The sequence below is a fragment of the Thamnophis sirtalis genome, unplaced genomic scaffold (assembly GCF_051295495.1).
Source record: "Thamnophis sirtalis isolate CommonGarterSnake01/CBP01778 unplaced genomic scaffold, rThaSir2_p1.2 scaffold_9, whole genome shotgun sequence".
NCBI classification, from domain to species: Eukaryota; Metazoa; Chordata; class Lepidosauria; order Squamata; family Natricidae; genus Thamnophis; species Thamnophis sirtalis.
The window spans coordinates 16,388,686-16,406,223 of record NW_028261389.1 but is presented as its reverse complement, the minus strand read 5'-3'; the positions used below and the strand labels follow the sequence as shown (position 1 = coordinate 16,406,223).

At 39.2% G+C, this 17,538-nt stretch overlaps 1 protein-coding gene across 22 annotated transcripts in view; it reads left to right on the top strand.

The window, feature by feature from the left end:
- LOC106546218 (serine/threonine-protein kinase WNK1) overlaps positions 1–17,538 on the top strand; it is a 112,783-nt gene that overhangs the window by 77,142 nt on the left and 18,103 nt on the right. For 21 of the 22 annotated variants that reach the window (XR_015697693.1, XR_015697692.1, XR_015697690.1 and 18 more), the window contains 10 exons: positions 298–460; positions 1,052–1,168; positions 1,996–2,142; positions 3,543–3,600; positions 4,227–4,364; positions 6,783–8,191; positions 12,062–12,145; positions 15,277–15,354; positions 15,948–16,017; positions 16,878–16,942. Coding sequence is in view for 18 of the 22 variants with exons in the window: in XM_014063033.2 (XP_013918508.2) it covers positions 298–460; positions 1,052–1,168; positions 1,996–2,142; positions 3,543–3,600; positions 4,227–4,364; positions 6,783–8,191; positions 12,062–12,145; positions 15,277–15,354; positions 15,948–16,017; positions 16,878–16,942 (2,329 nt within the window). In the remaining 4 variants the exon portion in view is untranslated. The remainder of the gene's footprint in view (positions 1–297; positions 461–1,051; positions 1,169–1,995; positions 2,143–3,542; positions 3,601–4,226; positions 4,365–6,782; positions 8,192–12,061; positions 12,146–15,276; positions 15,355–15,947; positions 16,018–16,877; positions 16,943–17,538) is intronic. The other variant, XM_014063028.2, reaches the window with a different exon arrangement.

Sequence of the window (17,538 nt, the reverse complement as noted above, 5' to 3'; positions counted from 1 at the left end):
CAATTCTTGGAAAGCATTAATACTCTGGTTTCTCTTCAGATCATATAAATCTTTTGCCTTTTTTTGGAAAGCATTAAATATTAATTTATAGTTTATTATATGTAAACTATATATTGCTATTGTTCAAACAACATTATTTTGGGAAAAAATGATTAAATACTCAATATACTTGAATAAAGAAAAAGAACACCCCACCACCCCCATACCTACCTAAAAAAAGAAAAGAAAATAAGAATGTAAAAGCAGTTTTATGTGTGAAATGGAAAATATTGCTAACATTAATCTTTTTTTCTTTAGTGCTCATTCAGATGTTGCCTCAGGCTTAAGTGATTGCAATGAAAGTGTTTCAGCATCTAGTGGTAGACATGAGGGGAGGACTACAAAGCGACATTATCGTAAATCAGTACGCAGCCGTTCTCGACATGAGAAATCTACACGTCCCAAACTGAGAATTCTTAATGTGAGTTACCTGTTTGAGTAATGCATATTTTATTGATTGAAATATAGCACTAAGTAGTTTGGGATTACTCTGCCAAAGAAACTGGTTCTCACCAAGATAGTAATGAAGAGTCCACTTTTTCCAAAGGGGTAGGGGAGCGTGTGGTTCAAAGATATCCTATTAATATATTTTATGACATTGTAAGATTTACAAATATATACAATTGCAGTAGTGCTGTTGATGTTACTGCTATCATTGTAAAATAGTGAAAGCTAATTATTTGTTACTGTGTGGGTAGATTTTCCATTAATTGTTGCCCAATGAATCTGTGAATAAAATGCTACTTTGTCTTAACCCTTAAAGCCTAAATTTCCTGTAGGCTTCTTGTTTTGTTAGACTGTTCATTTTCTTTTTCTCAGCACACTTTAGACTGATGGCTCTGCTTCTCTCCTGCATGTTACTTTCTGAGCTAGAAAGAGGAATTGTGTCCCATCTAGATAACTACCACACACCACTGGTTAATAAATACTGCACTAGATAACTGAGCTTAGGATGTCTGTAGCTGATCTTCTGTATTCAGTTTGCATTTTGAAAGCCATTCTGTTTTTCCAGGTTTCAAATAAAGGTGATCGGGTTGTGGAATGTCAGCTAGAAACACACAACAGAAAAATGGTTACTTTCAAATTTGACTTGGATGGTGACAATCCAGAGGAAATTGCTTCTATAATGGTAAAACAGCTGATATGAGTTCACTGTTAGCAGCATTAGTTTTGGTAATCTACGCTATCAGATTTCTGTCTCCAAAATTTTAATTTTGGCACATTTCCTCCTAAAATCTGTACTGCCGATGCTACTGCAGTTTCTACCTTCTGTTGAACAGTCAGCTTTTTTGTATGAAAATGGTTAAATCAAGATTTGGATGCAGGGATTATTGCCTTCCCCCCCCTAAACTATCATTTATTTGGCAAACAGCTGCTTTAACAACTACTCTTTAAAATACTTAAATCAGATGGTTACTGGGTAGCTTTATGTTTAGTGACAAGGTTTTTCCCGTCATTACTAGTGTGTGTTTGCAAAAAGATATAGCAACATTTATAATAAATGTTTAATATTTTTGTATTGCTTTTCTTTTCTTTTTAAACTTGTTAATCCTTAAAGGAGAAGAAATTAAAATAGTGATTTATAGCGAGCAATGAAAAGTGACAGTTGAAGAGCTCTATGCCAAATATAGACATATCTGGCTGTAAGGCTGCCACTGAGCTACAAAAGTCCACGTGATCAGAAATGGGTAGCAAAGTGATACAGAAAACTGTTGCCAACTCAAGATAGTAGTTGTCTGGATGTTTACTGTCCAGAATTATAGTTCTGTTAATACTCAATTCAACTAGTAAATTGTACAGTTGAAAATCACTTGCCATTTTTTTGGCTCGAAAATAGATGAAGAAAGTGTGTTTCCTAGAATGCTGTGCAGTGCATCTTTTACAGGTTTTCAATTTGTTCCAGAGGATCATCCTGTAGCAATTCTGTAATTACTGCAATTCCAATTTTATATGCAGGTGCAAAATGAATTCATATTGGCAATAGAGAGAGATTCATTTGTTGAGCAGGTTCGAGATATTATAGAAAAGGCAGATGAAATGCTCAATGAAGATCCTAGTATGGAGGCAGAAGGCGATCAAAGTATGGATGGCATTCAAAACCAGGTATGGGTTGATTTTGATGTACTAGCATTTATCTTAAATTGTTTCTCCTATTCTTTTCATTTTTTCTAAGCAATTGTGACAAAAGATATTTATAATCTGAAATTGAACCATCATATCAATAATTGTGGGTCTCTGTCTTCCCTCCCAGCAGTATTTTCCTTTGCTTAGTTTCCACAGGCAGAAATGTGGGCATGTCCAGTGGCAAGTAGCCTCTAGTTTAGAAGTGTATAAACTTCAACTCTCAGAATTTCCAGCTACATTTTAAATTTCTGAAGGGTGAAAAACACTGACTTAAGAAGCCATAACACAGAAAGGGGAAATTATGAGGAAGGAAGAACTACAAATTTAGTCCATCTTAAGGTTAAATAATGTGTTTTAAAGTACCCATCTGTAAGCAATTAAGGGAAAAGAGAAATGTGATGGAAGTAAAGATAATAGAATGTCCCTCGCTCCAACTCATTTTTTATTGTTCCAACTAACTGAATGGCCATTTTCTTTTATTTACTGTCCATGTTGCAAACCAAAAAAGCAAATTAAGTGCCTAGGGAGAAGGCCAGTGAGCTAACTAAAGTTGCTTTGAAAATTGAAACATTTGAAAAATGTTTTTGTTACATCAAACTTTCAATTATTAGATAATTTTTAGTATTTGTTTAAATCAGTAATTTTCACCTGCACTAGAGCTGTCCAGAATGGTGGTATACAGATTTAATAAATAAATCTAAAGATACAGTTTTTGCAGATTTAACAATATTTAAAAGCAAGTTACTAAAATATCAGATAAATTAATTAAAATATTTACAATTGAACATATGCATATTTCAGTGAGCAAAGTTTCTTTTCTGGGGTGACATATATTATAAGCACCACGTTTCCCCAAAAATAAAACATTTTCTTTTGACCCCCGAAATAAGCACTTGGCCTTCTTTTCAGGGAGGTCTTATTATTTTTGAGGTGCCGGAGGCGATGAGCATGGTCACCTCATGGCTGCTGCTGTGTTACAATATTTTCAGAGAGGGCTTATTTTCGGGGGAGGGTTTATTTTGGCTCAAAAGCCTGATTGGGCTTATTATCTGCGAAGGTCTTATTTTTGGGGAAACAGGGTAGCTGGAATATGGAGAGTCAGATTAGTGTAGTGGATAATTTGTTAGACTGTAAGTTTTAGTTCTTCCTTAGGCATGAAGGTCAGCTGCCTTTGGGCCAGTCACTTTCTTTCAGCCCAACCCACTTCCCAGGCTGTTGTTTTAGGGAAAATTGGATGTAGGAACATTAAGTACACCTTCTTGAGTCAAACAGAGAAAGATGAGATAGAAATCAAATATATACATAGATACACAAACACACATTTTAGCTTAACTAATTAATTGTTATGACTATAATTCTGAGATTTTCCTTTGTTACAGAAATTGGATGGAGACTTCAAGCAACCAGATCCTGTTTCTTCCATGCCACAAAAAATAGGTAAGTACCATTAAATTCTACTATGATTTGGCATTGGTGATTTTCATCTCAAATACTGCAAAGTTTCAATCACCTATTTCATTACGGTTAGTCCTTGCTTACTACCTGCTCATTCAGAAACTGTTTGAGGTTGCAATGAGTGGTACTTGCAACCAGTCCTCAAAGCTCCAGCTGTTCCAGCACATGATCATAATTTGTTATCTTCCCTGCCAGCTTCCCACAGTCAAAACCAATGGGAAGCTGGCAGGGAATGTCACTCCAGTAAGCTCCTATGGTCTCCCTGTGCTCCTGTGGCACCACAACCTGTTTCCCTTGGCTCCCTAGTTCATGCATGGAGTGCCTCAACCACACATCCCACCCCATGATACTCCCCAATAGCATCAAACACCCCCTGTTTAATAACCCACGTGTCACTGGGTTACAGTGATGATTAGGACTGCCAAGATTGTCATCTCTTAGTGGTGCAATCACAGGATGTCACGTTTTATGACTGCATCACTTAGCTGTGACAATCCTAGTCCAATTTGTCATCGTATATGAGGACTACATGTATTGCATTGAATTAGAAATTGGATTGCATGTAATTGCACAGCTATAACCAATTTCTTTCTTTCTTGTTATTTTAGGTGTACCTCCTAATTCGCTTACTCAGGTAGTCCACTCTGCTGGAAGAAGATTTATTGTCAGTCCTGTACCAGAAAGTAGATTGCGAGAACAGAAATTTTTCACTTCCATTCCATCAGAATATGAGCTTTTTGATTCAAGTAAGTTAAATAGCATTCCTACACAAAATGTTTGTTTGTATTGCTTTCCAGTGTAGGCTTGGTTTAATTGGACTTATTTTAATCAAAAATGGTGTAAATTACCCTGATCTAAACATCCACCTTTCACAGATATACATAGCTAGAGTTTGAGAGCATCTTCAAAGATTCTCTTTGAATGACTATTGACATGTGACGTGCCATTTTTATCTATATTGGGCTTTTAATCTTTCTTGTCTAAAGCTAACCCGAACAATTGTGTTTATCTGTTCATGATATCACAGGACATTTTAAGATTAAATACAATCAGAATGTGATTATAGGAAAGATCTAAAATATTAACTGTCATGAGTTTTCAGCTGTTTTCAAAGTTTTAAAAACATGGGCCAACTGGTAATAGTATTCAGTGGTTTATTGGTGTCACATATTCCTGTTTTAGGCTATGTTTGCTTTCTGTGTCTACGTACACACACACACACACGTTCTGTATTAATTTTAGAATTGGATTAATTTATCGTAAGCTATTGTACTCGTTTGTTAGGAAGATGGTACAGGTGGTCCTTGGTTAATGACCACTTGTTCAGCGACCTTTTGAATTTATGAAGTTCCATCTGTAGCGGCACTCCTATGGTTATGTGATCATACTCTGGGGCAGGAGTGTCAAACTCACGGCATCACATGACGTATCACGACTTTTTCCCATTCACTAAACCAACCGTGGGCGTGGCCAGCATGTGACACATACGGACTGCAAGTTTGACCCTCCCTGCTCTGGAGGGTTTAGATTTAGATTTATTCAGTTTGTATGCCGCCCTATTCCCAAGAGACTCAGGGCGGCTAACAATCAGAAGGGGAAGGGGGTACAAAATAAAAATAAAAAGACAAACAATTTAAAAATACAGCAACGGTTGTAACCGTGGATGGGGTTGAAAAATTCAACAGCCCCAGGCCTGCTGGAATAGCCAGGTCTTAGTTGCTTTGCGGAAAGCCGGAAGGGTGGTAAGGGTCCGGATCTCAACGGGGAGATCATTCCAGAGGGCCAGAGCAGCCACAGAGAAGGCCCTCCCCCGGGGAGTTGCCAGTTGACACTGGCCAGCAGATGGAATTCGGAGGAGGCCTAGTCTGTGGGATCTAATAGGTCTTTGGGAGGTAATTGGCAGGAGGTGGTCTCTCAAGTACCCAGGTCCGATACCATGTAGGGCTTTAAAAGTAACGACTAGCACTTTGAAGCGTGTCCGGAGACCAATGGGCAGCCACTGCAGCTCACGGAGGATAGGTGTAACATGGGTGTACCGAGGTGCACCCACAATCGCTCGCGCGGCTGCATTCTGGACAAGCTGAAGTCTCCGAAAACTCTTCAAGGGCAGCCCCATGTAGAGCGCGTTACAGTAGTCCAGTCTTGAGGTCACGAGGGCATGAGTGACTATTCGAAGGGCCTCCCGGTCCAGGTAGGGTCGCAATTGGTGCACCAGGCGAACCTGGGCAAAGGCCCCCCTGGTCACAGCCGATAAATGGTGTTCTAAAGTCAGCTGCGGGTCCAGGAGGACTCCCAAATTGCGAACCCTTTCTGAGGGGCATATAATTTCACCCCCCAGACTGAGAGATGGAGTAAGTAGCCAATCTTTGGGAGAGAGCATCAATAGCCATTCAGTCTTGTCGGGATTGAATGCAAGCTTGTTCGTTCCCATCCAGACCCTGACAGCCTCCAGGCACTGGCACATCACTTCAACCGCTTCACTGAGTTGGCATGGGGCGGACAGATACAACTGTGTATCGTCCGCGTATTGATGGTATTTAATCCCGTGCCGACATATGATCTCACCCAGCGGCTTCATGTAGATGTTAAATAGGAGGGGAGACAGGACCGAACCCTGCGACACCCCGTAATTGAGGGGCCTAGGGGTCGATCTCTGCCCTCCGACCAACACCGACTGCAACCTGTCCGAGAGGTAGGAGGAGAACCACTGAAGAATGGTGCCTCCCACTCCCATCTCCCGCAACCGCCGCAGAAGGATACCATGGTCCAGGGTGGGCAACCAACCTGGATTTTCAACCATTGCAGTGCCTGTGTTTCATGATCATAATTTTTGACCTTCCTTGCCAGCTTCTCTCACAAGCAGAGCCAATGGAGAAACCAGCTGAAAGTTGGAAGTTGTGGTCCTCTCAAGACCTCACTTAATGATCCGCTGTGATTCACTGAACAATGGCAATGGGACTGCAGGTCTGCTGTCACTAAGAAGCAGAGTCACCCATTGTGCTTTATGATCTCATTGCTTAGTAACACAAATTCTGGTTCCAAATACCGTTGTTAAAAAAGGACTACCTATAGAAGTGCAAATTACGTTAACCAGCATTTAGCATTACATTTAGTGCCCTTCGGTAAGTTTTCCTGAATAAGTTGACTGTGTCTTTTTCTTTCAGTTGCTTCCACATCTCATGGTCCTGGGATGAATCTCTCGCATTCTGCATCATCAATCAGTCTGCAGCAAGCTTTCTCAGAACTCAAGCATATGCAGCACACTGAAGGACCTAGCACAGCTCCCCCAATATTTAACCAAGCTGTGCCTCCTTTTCCTATTGTAGCTTCAGGGGCCAATGGGCTGCCATCTACAACTGTACCTGCTTCCTCTGCGTCACTTCCTCCCTCCACTAGTATTTCTTTATCGTCAACTCAGTCCACAGAAACAGGGCTTCCAACAAGTGAAGAATTGTCAGTCCCAAGCTCTCCACCACCAGTGTTGCCTGGATCACAGTTAATTAGTGGAGTAGCTTTGAGTGTCAGTGCACCTTCATTTCCATCCACATCTGTAGTCCAGGCAGCTTCTGCTACTGGAGAAATTGTTACTAGTATTAGCACGCCTGCTTCCCTGACGTTGCCACAAGCTGCAACAACAGGGCCTAGTGTTACAGTATCGGGCGTTATGGCGCCATTGGTGCCATCCCAGCCAGTTGGCAGTGCTGTTTCAACAACATCTCAAACAGTTCCTGTATCTATGGCCCAGAGCGTTGTTTCACAGACTTCTCACTTGAACACCAGCACTTCTGTTCCCAGCCTAGCAAATGTGGTAGTGGTTAGTGTGCTGCAACCAAGATCAGAAAGTGAACAGGCATCAGAAAATCCACAGTTGTGCCATACAGGTGAAATACCTGTGCATGTTTCTGTACCAATACTCTCTACAGGAGACTCGAGCATGTCTAGCAGCAGCTCCCAGCAATCTGTGGTACAGCCATTACCCATCCCACCTATAGTTACCTCATCTAGTTTTGCAACACCATTGGGTGCAGTCTCTGCCCCAGTATTACCCCAGGGCCCTTTGCCTGGTGCCGTACCACTGGCACAGCCAGTAGCTAATATACCTGTTGTCCAGCAGACTTTGATACACAGTCAGCCTCAACCAGCGCCATTACCCAATCAACCTCATACTCATTGTCTAGAAGGGGATATTGACACCCAGCCCAAAGCACCTGGCATTGATGACATAAAAACCCTGGAAGAAAAGCTACGATCCCTCTTCAGTGAACATGGTGGAATTGGAACAGCTCACCCCTCTGTGTCCCTGGAAACATCTTTAACCATGGAGGGCACAGCCATTCCTGGCTTACCAAGTACTACTGGTGCACCCACAAAGCCTGTGCCATCCACTGCAAGTACCAGTATACCACCAGCAAGTTTGGTGCTTGGTCCGACAGGTCTTCCTGTCATGACACCAGTTACCACTCCAGGACAAGCTGGCACCCCAATTAGTTCCGTCTCAGTGACGTGCTGCCCCGCAACAGCAACAACTAAACCAGGGACGCCTCCTTCAAAACCACCTCTTAACCGGACCTCGGTAAGGAATCCAGTATTTTGATCAAAGCATTTTAAATCGCGTCAAATGAAAAGCCTGCTAAACATTTATCGATATTTTCCTTGTTCAACCTTTATAAGTTTCTTAGCGTTAGTTCATCCGTTCTAGCTCTTTGCTAAATATTATAAATATTAGTATTTACATTAGTATTTCTGCTTAGAAAAGCAAAGCAAAATAGACACAAAAAGTTATGAGTGAAGTGAAAGGTGGGGGATAGAATTTTTTTTTACCTGCTTATCATAATAAAATTTTGTCTTACTCAATTAAATGAAATGGTAGGGAATTTGATTGGAGAGAAGGTATTTCACAATATAACACATCATTAAATTATATAAATTACCACAAAATACTGTGATACCTACCAACTTGGATGGCTTTAAACCTGATAAAGTTATGGAGGCATATGGCTATGGTGACTAAATATTATCATAGCTGTGTACTTTGTAAAGTTATATATCTGCCTCCTCAGCTAATCCAATCTAGTGGTTAAGGCAGCAGGCAAGAAAACAGGAAACTGTGAGTTTTAATCCTGTTTTAGACATGAAAGCCAGCTGGGTGACTTTGGACCAATCACTCTCTCTCAGCACAACTCGCTTCACCAGGGTTGTTATTGTGGGGAAAATAGGAGGTGAAAGGTGTATTAAGTATGTTCACCACCTTGAGTTATTTATGAAAATAATAAAGGTGGGATAAAAATAAATAAAATGTATGTGCGTGACGCACAGATATAACCCAAAATAACAGCTGCTCATTGCAAATAGTTCTTGCTTAACAGCTCCCATGTTCAGTGACTTTCTGAAGTTATGATGATGCTGAACAAGTGGTAGTTATGACTAGCTCTCATATTTAGGGCCGTTGCAGTGTCCCACTGTCATGTGATCATAATTTGTGATTTTCCTTGGCTTCTGATAAGCAAAGTCAATGGATAACTGGAAGGAAGTTGTAAGTCGGGGGTCAGTTGAGGTTCTTGCTATATGACCTACAGGGTTCTCTCTTAATGATGCCAGACTGCCAGAACAGCCACTGCTAACCAATCCGGTCTCTGTACTATAAGCTATAATTCTTTCAAGTGTTCATATGTACTACATTCATGTGACTGTTTCCCTGCTAAATGTGATTATTAATGGCACATTTATTTATAATGACCTGGAACTGAGTACCAGGAAATTGAATGCAACAGGATGGAGGGGTCGATGTCAGGCTTCAGTAACCAAGGAAAACATGTTAAGATTCTTCTGAGCAATTTTCTTTGTTGCTTTGCATCTATAGATAGAAATCTTGCCAAACTAATGTACTCCCTTCCTCCTGGGAATCTGGACAACATTTGATAGATGGTTAGAATTCTTTATTGGCCAAGTGTGATTGGACACACCAGGAATTTGTCTTTGGTGCATATGCTCTCAGTGTACATAAAAGAAAAGATACATTCATCACGAATCATTTCATCACAGTTTATCTTTGAAGGGTAGTTTTTTGCCAATACAAACTCAGCCAGAGTGTCAGCGTTCCAAATAGCACCCAAAAAGTAAATCAGAGTCCAAGGCAAAGTATTGCCCAAAGTTCCAATTTATTAAGAGAGCCATGTTGGCACATCTGAGAAAACCTGATTTTGAAAGCTTCCCCACCTAGTTGAAAGTTCAAGATCTTGCCCCCACACCCTCAAGTCCATCACATGGCCCAATCTCCCATTGCCATGCTGGCAGTTCCACCCATCCAATTCCGGTCAGGTGCAGAGACAAAGGATGACCTTGGCTTTCTAGAAAGAATTTTGTTATGGCTACATAGTATGTAACTCCTTACAATCCCCTCTCCCATTTTCACACAATAGAAAATGCATAGGTAGAAAGTATGGCAGGCCAAAGATCCAAAAGAAAAGATGGCTGCAGGCCTGACACAGAGTATGTTTCAGAATATTGGTTTGTATAGGAATATACCCCATACGTGTGAATCCCCAGATCACCATTTTAAGATCTTCCGTCACATTCCGTTCATTTAAATATTAAGTGGCAGAGATTATGAACCACATTTCTTTGCCAAATTAAAGAGAACATTGATGCTGTTGAACACAAGGAAAATAAACAGGTTATAGGAGTTTGAAAAAACTTAGATGGAGACTGAGTTTATTTTTTAAAGTTTTCTGGAAAAAAATGAATGAAGATCAAATTAACTCATTCTTTTTTTACAAAGTTACTTACATGATAACCTTTGTGTTTTCTTATGTAGAGTTAAAATTTTCCCCAAACTATCATATGTAGAGCTATATTGCAACAACTTCTAATGTTTTTTTTCTTTTAAAAAAGAGGTATAATGAGATATCATTCCAAACTAAATTTTACACAGCTACCTATTTTTGATGGAGGAGTGGAGAGGGAGATGTTCAAAACTCTGCATTCCATTCTTTAGACTCACTGCTGTTACGTATAATGGAATTATCCAGAACTTTGTTGCTAGGCTGATATGTTGTTTTAACCAATGTTGGTAACATAACTTTTCCCCTCTTGAACTTGCATGCTCCAGTATCTTTTAATAGAACAACCAATTTTATGGTTTCCTTCAGCATATTCGTTAACCTTTTCCTTCATTTGCATGGTAGCTAGGCCAATCTCATGAGCAGTTCAAATAACTGTAACCTTCAACTGTAACCTAACTCTAGCTAATCTTGCTTTAAATATATTTGTTTTTGAGTTAAGAATATGACAACTACTTAACCAAAGAAAGTATGTCTATGTAAACAATACATATTCAAACCCCCCGTAAGATACAGATGGGTTTTAAAATAATAACTACTCCCTCAGTGCTTCCTATTAAAAGACTAGTGGTGTGCATTAACCAATTTGGTTTGGAGTTCATTTTGTCACATTGAAAATTTGTCCAAATTAGCTTGAGTTAAAAGTTTACCCAAGGTCTATAATGAGATTTTTGCCTTTCATTGATGAGCTTGAGAGAACTACAAATGAATATGGTTTTCTTATTTTTTAACACAATGGGATAAAAAGTTCCAAGCAAACTAAATACCTTTAAAGTGATACAAACTGCTTAGTTTTAGACCAAAAAAATATTGACATTTTTTTTAAAAGGGAACTGCCAATAACTGATATTTGGATGGAACTAAACTATTTTTTCATGAAATATATTCTGCCCAATAGGTTTCAGATTATCATCTTCCCCCCATATTCCACTTATTATGACCAAAGCTTGGGGTCTGAAAATGGTTACATTCTTTGTTGAAGTTTTGCTTTTGGTGTGTTACTGATTGATATAAAGAATTTCAGCAATTAATCATAACCGAAGTTAATGATGTTCTTTTAACTATTGAAGGCTCTAGAACAGGGGTGTCAAACTCAAGACCCAGGGGCCGAATCCAGCCTGTGGGGTGCTTAGATCTGGCCCACAGGGTCCAGTGAAGGGCCAGTTTCCAGGGGCCTGGAAACAGTGAAGGACCAGCTTGCGGTGCCTCTGCCAGTGAAAATGGGCTCCTGACCTCCGTTTTTGGCTGCGACACTCGCCTGCAACCCTCTGCCAGAAAACAGAGGGGCCCTCCCAGGCTCTGTTTTCGCTGGCTGAGAGTTGTAGCAGGCCATTGCAGCCATAAATGGAACTTGGGAGCCCATTTTTATTGGCAGAACGCTCAGGCCACCACAGGAGCCTCAGACACAAGTGATGTCGAGCTGGCCATGCCCACCCTAGGCACACCCATCACCCCCTCCCCCCCGATAGATCAAACACAACCGTGATGCAGACCTCAATGAAATTGAGTTTGACATCCCTGCTCTAGAACGACATACTTTGGTTCCATGTGAAGTTTAATTTTTTGCTTCTGTCACTAAACTTAAATTTCATGTCTATCCATAGGCACTACCAGTAGGTTCTGAACTTCCAACTGGTGCTCCACCCAGTGAGCAGCTGCCACCCTTTCCGGGACCTACACTAACTCAGGTGCTCTACGGCTATCTGCTTCCCCTGGTTTTTCTTTCAATGAGCATGCTTCAATTAAACTCTATTGCATGATAGTTCTTCCTACACCTTCTTTTATTAACTGGGCAACCTTTTCTTGCATAATCTCACTTAATAATAGAGAGACTTCTTATTTAGAGGTATTTTTATTTCCAGTCCCTCTCCCTTCCAATACAAAATAGCTGCTGAACTTTTCTGTTATCTGGTTTAAAGATATCAAGCTTCCTTGATATTAGTACATAGTTCCTTTTAAATGTGTTCTGATGTTTGACGTCTAATGAGTTTGTGAGATGTATTTTTCCCCCTTTAAAAAAAAGGTACAGCCCGTGAATAAAGTCCTGGTGCTTCAAGTTCGGTTGGTAATGGGGACCACCACTTCAGGGAATTGAGATAAAAATACAGTGTGCCTGTTTTTGATACATAGTCAGCTAGAAATCTTTGGGGCACTTATATGCAATGTTTTTTTATAGGAAGCATTATCTTCAAAGCCTGCTGATCAGTGCATAATGGTATGAGTCTTTTGAGTTCTGTGGGTCTTAATTATAGGAATTGGAGGGATCATAGATGAGTCCACACAGTTATCCTGATGGGATGCAGAATGGTTTCTCATTGCTTCATTATTCTTTTTTACTTTCATGCATAGTCTACAGTTCTTGTCTCCCATCCAAGTTACTAAACAGCCCTAAGCCAACTTAGGTTTGGAAGCCCAATCAAGGTTGAACATGCACTTCCATCTGTTGAAAACCATTGTTAGATACCGTATCTACATTAACTAATGCTGGAGAGGACTATGTGGATATATCATTTTAGAGTTAGCGTCATTAAGATATTGAGCAAGAAGTAGATAGGGTTAAAATTCACACTCAGCAATATTGACCAACTGAGTCTCTTTGGATCAGCTACTCTCTCGGGGCAACCTACCTCATGTGGTTGCTGCTGCACTGACAGAAATAAGGACAATCCCTATGGAAGTGGCTTCAAGCTTTTAGAAGAAAGGCAGGTCATACACACACACACAAAGAGAGAGAGAGAGAAATATAAAAATAATGCAATATATGATTACATTTATATTGCAAGATACTTTTAAAAAAATTGGGCATGTAGCCTCTTGAGTTGGAAACACTGCCATTGTTGTGATTGAAAAGTGCAATATTTGTTAAGTTAATTTTAACGCATCAATTGGTTCTTGCTAAACCAAATATAGGTAAGGGTTATACCAAATCTTAAATCTATGCTGTCTTTCTGGGAATTGTTATTTCTATAGTCCTGCTTGGAACTATTCAAATAAATAAACTGTTAAACTCTGAATTATACAGTTTAGGTTATATTTTATATAGTGTATTTACCTAGTGTTTGGTTTTTAAAAAATATTTTCAATACTATTCCTTCATAACACAGTCCTAGAAGGGTTATAAAAATACAGTTGGATATGCTGGAAATCTATATGTAAACTTGATCTTGGAAGTACAATAAAAAATAACTTATTAAAAGTATTACTTTGTTAAACAGGCAGCATTCTACGTAGTAGTAAATGCTACTGGATTTTGAAATCCTCTCTGTGCACATTGAGGATAGGGCTCTGAATAATTAGGCTTAGCTTCTTTCTTTCTTTCTTTCTTTTTTTTTTTGAAAAGAATTTTTTTATTTTTGGTTAAACAGACAAACACAACACACAAAATCATCTTTCATTACATATTGTAGAAGTGTGTTGATTGGTTGCAAATAACTTTCATGCATCTCTTCCACAGTCATTACTTATAGTTCATATCACATTATATATTTTAAATCAAAAATCTTTATATATCTTACTATCAACATCCCACAATTCTCATTTGACCATAATTGTTTTAACGTCCTTTTGCATAAAATAATCCAAAATTGAAAACACAACCACATAATGACATTTCATTAATTATTTCAAATATCATCCAATAAAATTACACCTTTATAACATGTTCTAAGTAATCCACAAAGTAAAATTACAAAGAAAAAGAAACACATTATCCAAAGCAATCCAATATAGGTTAATTTCGCCACTTATTTTCTTCAGCTTTCGGATTTAATTAAACTTTTAAAAAAAATTGGGGGGGGGAGAGTCTTTCCAAAACAGTAAAGTTTCCTCACCAGATGGACACACTTTCTCTTTCCACTTCCCTTCCATTCTGGAGCCGTCCCAACTTCATCAGCCTGGGGCTAGACTTTTTGTCGCTGGCTTGAAGATCTTCTCTTGGATCAATCAGGGACTTTGCAGTGTCCCTGACATCAGCAAGACGTATTCTTCCTGTTTCCCGTCTTTACGGGACGGTTTATGTCCGATTGGCCCACCCAGCGGCAAAAGTATCGGCAGCGGTCTCAGAGCATCGAGACTGCACGTCCGTATCATCGTGACGTTGGCTCCTCCTCTCGGCTTAATTTCTTTCTTAATAGGCCTTTGAAGGATTGAGCCCCAAGAATCAACTAAATCATGAAAGTGTTTTCCAGTGTGTGAAGGAAATAGATGGCATTGGTGCTCCATTCCCTTTTCCGATTATTGTGCTATATAGAGCAAGAGTTGATATGTACACATGGATTACCAATTTACATTAACTACTTAATGTAATAAGCATGGATCAAGTAGATGTGATTGTAATTTTACTTGTGCATTTCTCAGAGATAATTTGTATTTAGGCCACATTTATTATGCAAAAATATAGTTTGTTGAAAAATTTCTAAATGGCAATATGAAAAACACAAAGGAGTGGGTAGGTATATTTATATCAGCTCAGAAAAAAAGAAGATCCATGGGGTTTGTATCTTAACAGTCCTAAGAGTAGCTCATAGACTTCTTAGTATATACCTATATTCTGTTTTAATGTTGCAATATACTTCCAGATTTTTCAAGTAAGGTTGCTATGGACAAAATGATGCTCATAAGCAATGAATTAATATAAAATTAGAGACTTCATACATGCCCATTTTTATATGCCAAATGCCTTTGAATTTGTTTCAACATAAAGCTATAATTTTGTGGATATAAAGATATGACTGTTCAGAAGTTTGTTGCATTCTAGAGAAGTTATGAATATTGGGAAACTTTAAGGAGCAAAGTTTAATTGTTTTTTTCCTTCTTCTAGTCCCAACAACCTCTGGAAGATCTGGATGCCCAGCTGAGAAGAACTCTGAGTCCAGAGATGGTTACAACAACTGCATGTGTAGGTTTTGACCGAAAATAACTTGAACATATTCACATGCTTGTGACCTGATGGCCAATTGTCCAGAAAATTTAAGAATGCTAAGCAGATTTGCTGGCTGTGTTTTGCTTGTCTCATATCCTAGAATTGCCCAGGGGCCACATATGAACTCTTGCTTACCATTTGCAGCCCTGTAGACTTTCCAGGGTTGTTATGCATCTCTAATTTTAAAAATCAAAGTCAGATGTACATGGAGCCTAGTCAATATCAAGAGAGGTGCCCTCAGGCATCATCTTAACTGTCTCATGTCATAACTGTAGTCTGAAATGATGCAGTCCAGCATCTGCTCAGAGTTCTTTCCCTTTGACAAATATCAGGGATGTGAATCATTTTTTACAGTAGTACCAACATTCTGGAACATTCAGTATTGAAATTAGCTGAACTATTTCCTAGTAGTGTCAATCTACTACAGCGGATATTCATAAGTACTTTGCTTTTGTATCTGAATCTTAAGAAAAATGATGGGACATTTGAATGATGACATATTGATGATTGTCCAAACCTGCAAAAGGATAAAAAGAACAAACTTATTTGTTTTTGCTGTGTTTTTATAGTCTGTGCCACCTATGGCAACTTCAGCAGTTACTGGAATGGTATCCACCTCAGAGCAACCCACAGATTCTGGTAAGAGTCTGGTTATAACAATTTCTGAGAAGTAGAAAGCATGCTTCTGTCATTGCTAAAACTGAATGTTTTATTTAGAATTGTTTTGCAATAGGGTTTGAAGTCTTTGTAACAGGATTATAATTTCAAAAATATTTTCTTTTAGAATCTGGCTAATAGGTTAGGTAAAGAGAAGTCCTAGCAGAAGAGAGCCAAATTCTCTCACACTTGTGCCTGATGCCTGGGAAATTCTGGGCAGTCTCAAGTGACTCCACTCTCAACTATCCTGCATATCCCTCCTTTGGCTGGGGTGAGCAGAGTAGAGCAGAGCCAATGGGAAGGAGTATAAAGACAGCAAACAACTTTCAGAGAAAGAGAGGCTAGATGAGGTGATGTGGGAGTGGTGGTGGCCAGTGTTGCTGACAGGCAGGTGGCAAAGAAGGAAAGGCATCTAAGAGCAACATTGGTGCACATATGTACAAAAGGGTGCCACCTCTGCCAGCTTTGCCTCTTTGGATCCACCCACGGACACCATTGTTTGCAAATGCAGAACTGGACTCCTTCTCTGGCTTGTCCAGGCAGAACAAGTGTGACCTCCCTCAATTCGTTCATCATCATCCAGTTGTACATTTTTGAGGTTCATGCAGTATTAAAAGATGTCCACAAATAAAAGCTGGTTAGATTTCATAATGGAACATAGGAACGTAACAAACTCCTGTATGGAGTCTGAATCTTGGCCTATCAAGTTCAATAATGTCATCATTGACTGACTTAATTTGATATAACTAAATATTTTCAATGGATTTTTTCCCTCAAAGAATTTATCCACCTGTGTTAAGAAATAGCTGTGTCTCATGTTCTATTTCCATTTGGTCTTTCAGGTTCTCAGGATGCAGAGAGCAGTAGCACCTCGGAAGTTGCAGTTCTTAAGATGGGTCGTTTTCAGGTATTAGCATGGAGTATCGATTACTCCTTTTTTTACAGATGGGTTTATAATAGATAAATGGGTGCTATTAGAGCCCATCACCACTGTCAAGAAAGTCATAATTAGCAACGAAGCCAGAAAAGGGGAAAAGTTCATCCCATTCCAAACCTTTAAAAACCCAAGGTTTTCTGCCTCCCTCAAAAACAGAAGATTTTTTAAATTTGGATGTTTACTGTGAAGGGCAAAGATGGCTTAATTACAGATAAGTTGAAAAGGTTCAAACATTGTAACTTTATTGGGGTGTGCTGAGATACTGAAACAAACATTGATGCCTGCTTGTTCAATTATTTTGTTGCTTATATGAATAGAAGAAAGACATATATATATAATTGTGTGGAAATGACCTCAATTGTACTCAATAAACTGTCAGGCAGAATGCTCTTCTTGGAATTTCCCACTACATTTTTCCCACAACACCAAGTTATTATAGTTCTTGTTCACTATCTTGGTCTTACACTACCCCCCACCCCCAAATTAAAGGTAGAGTTGCATAATAATTGGAGCAAAATAGTTTTCTTCCTCCCAAGAACACTCATGTAAGTTATAGATTTCATTTT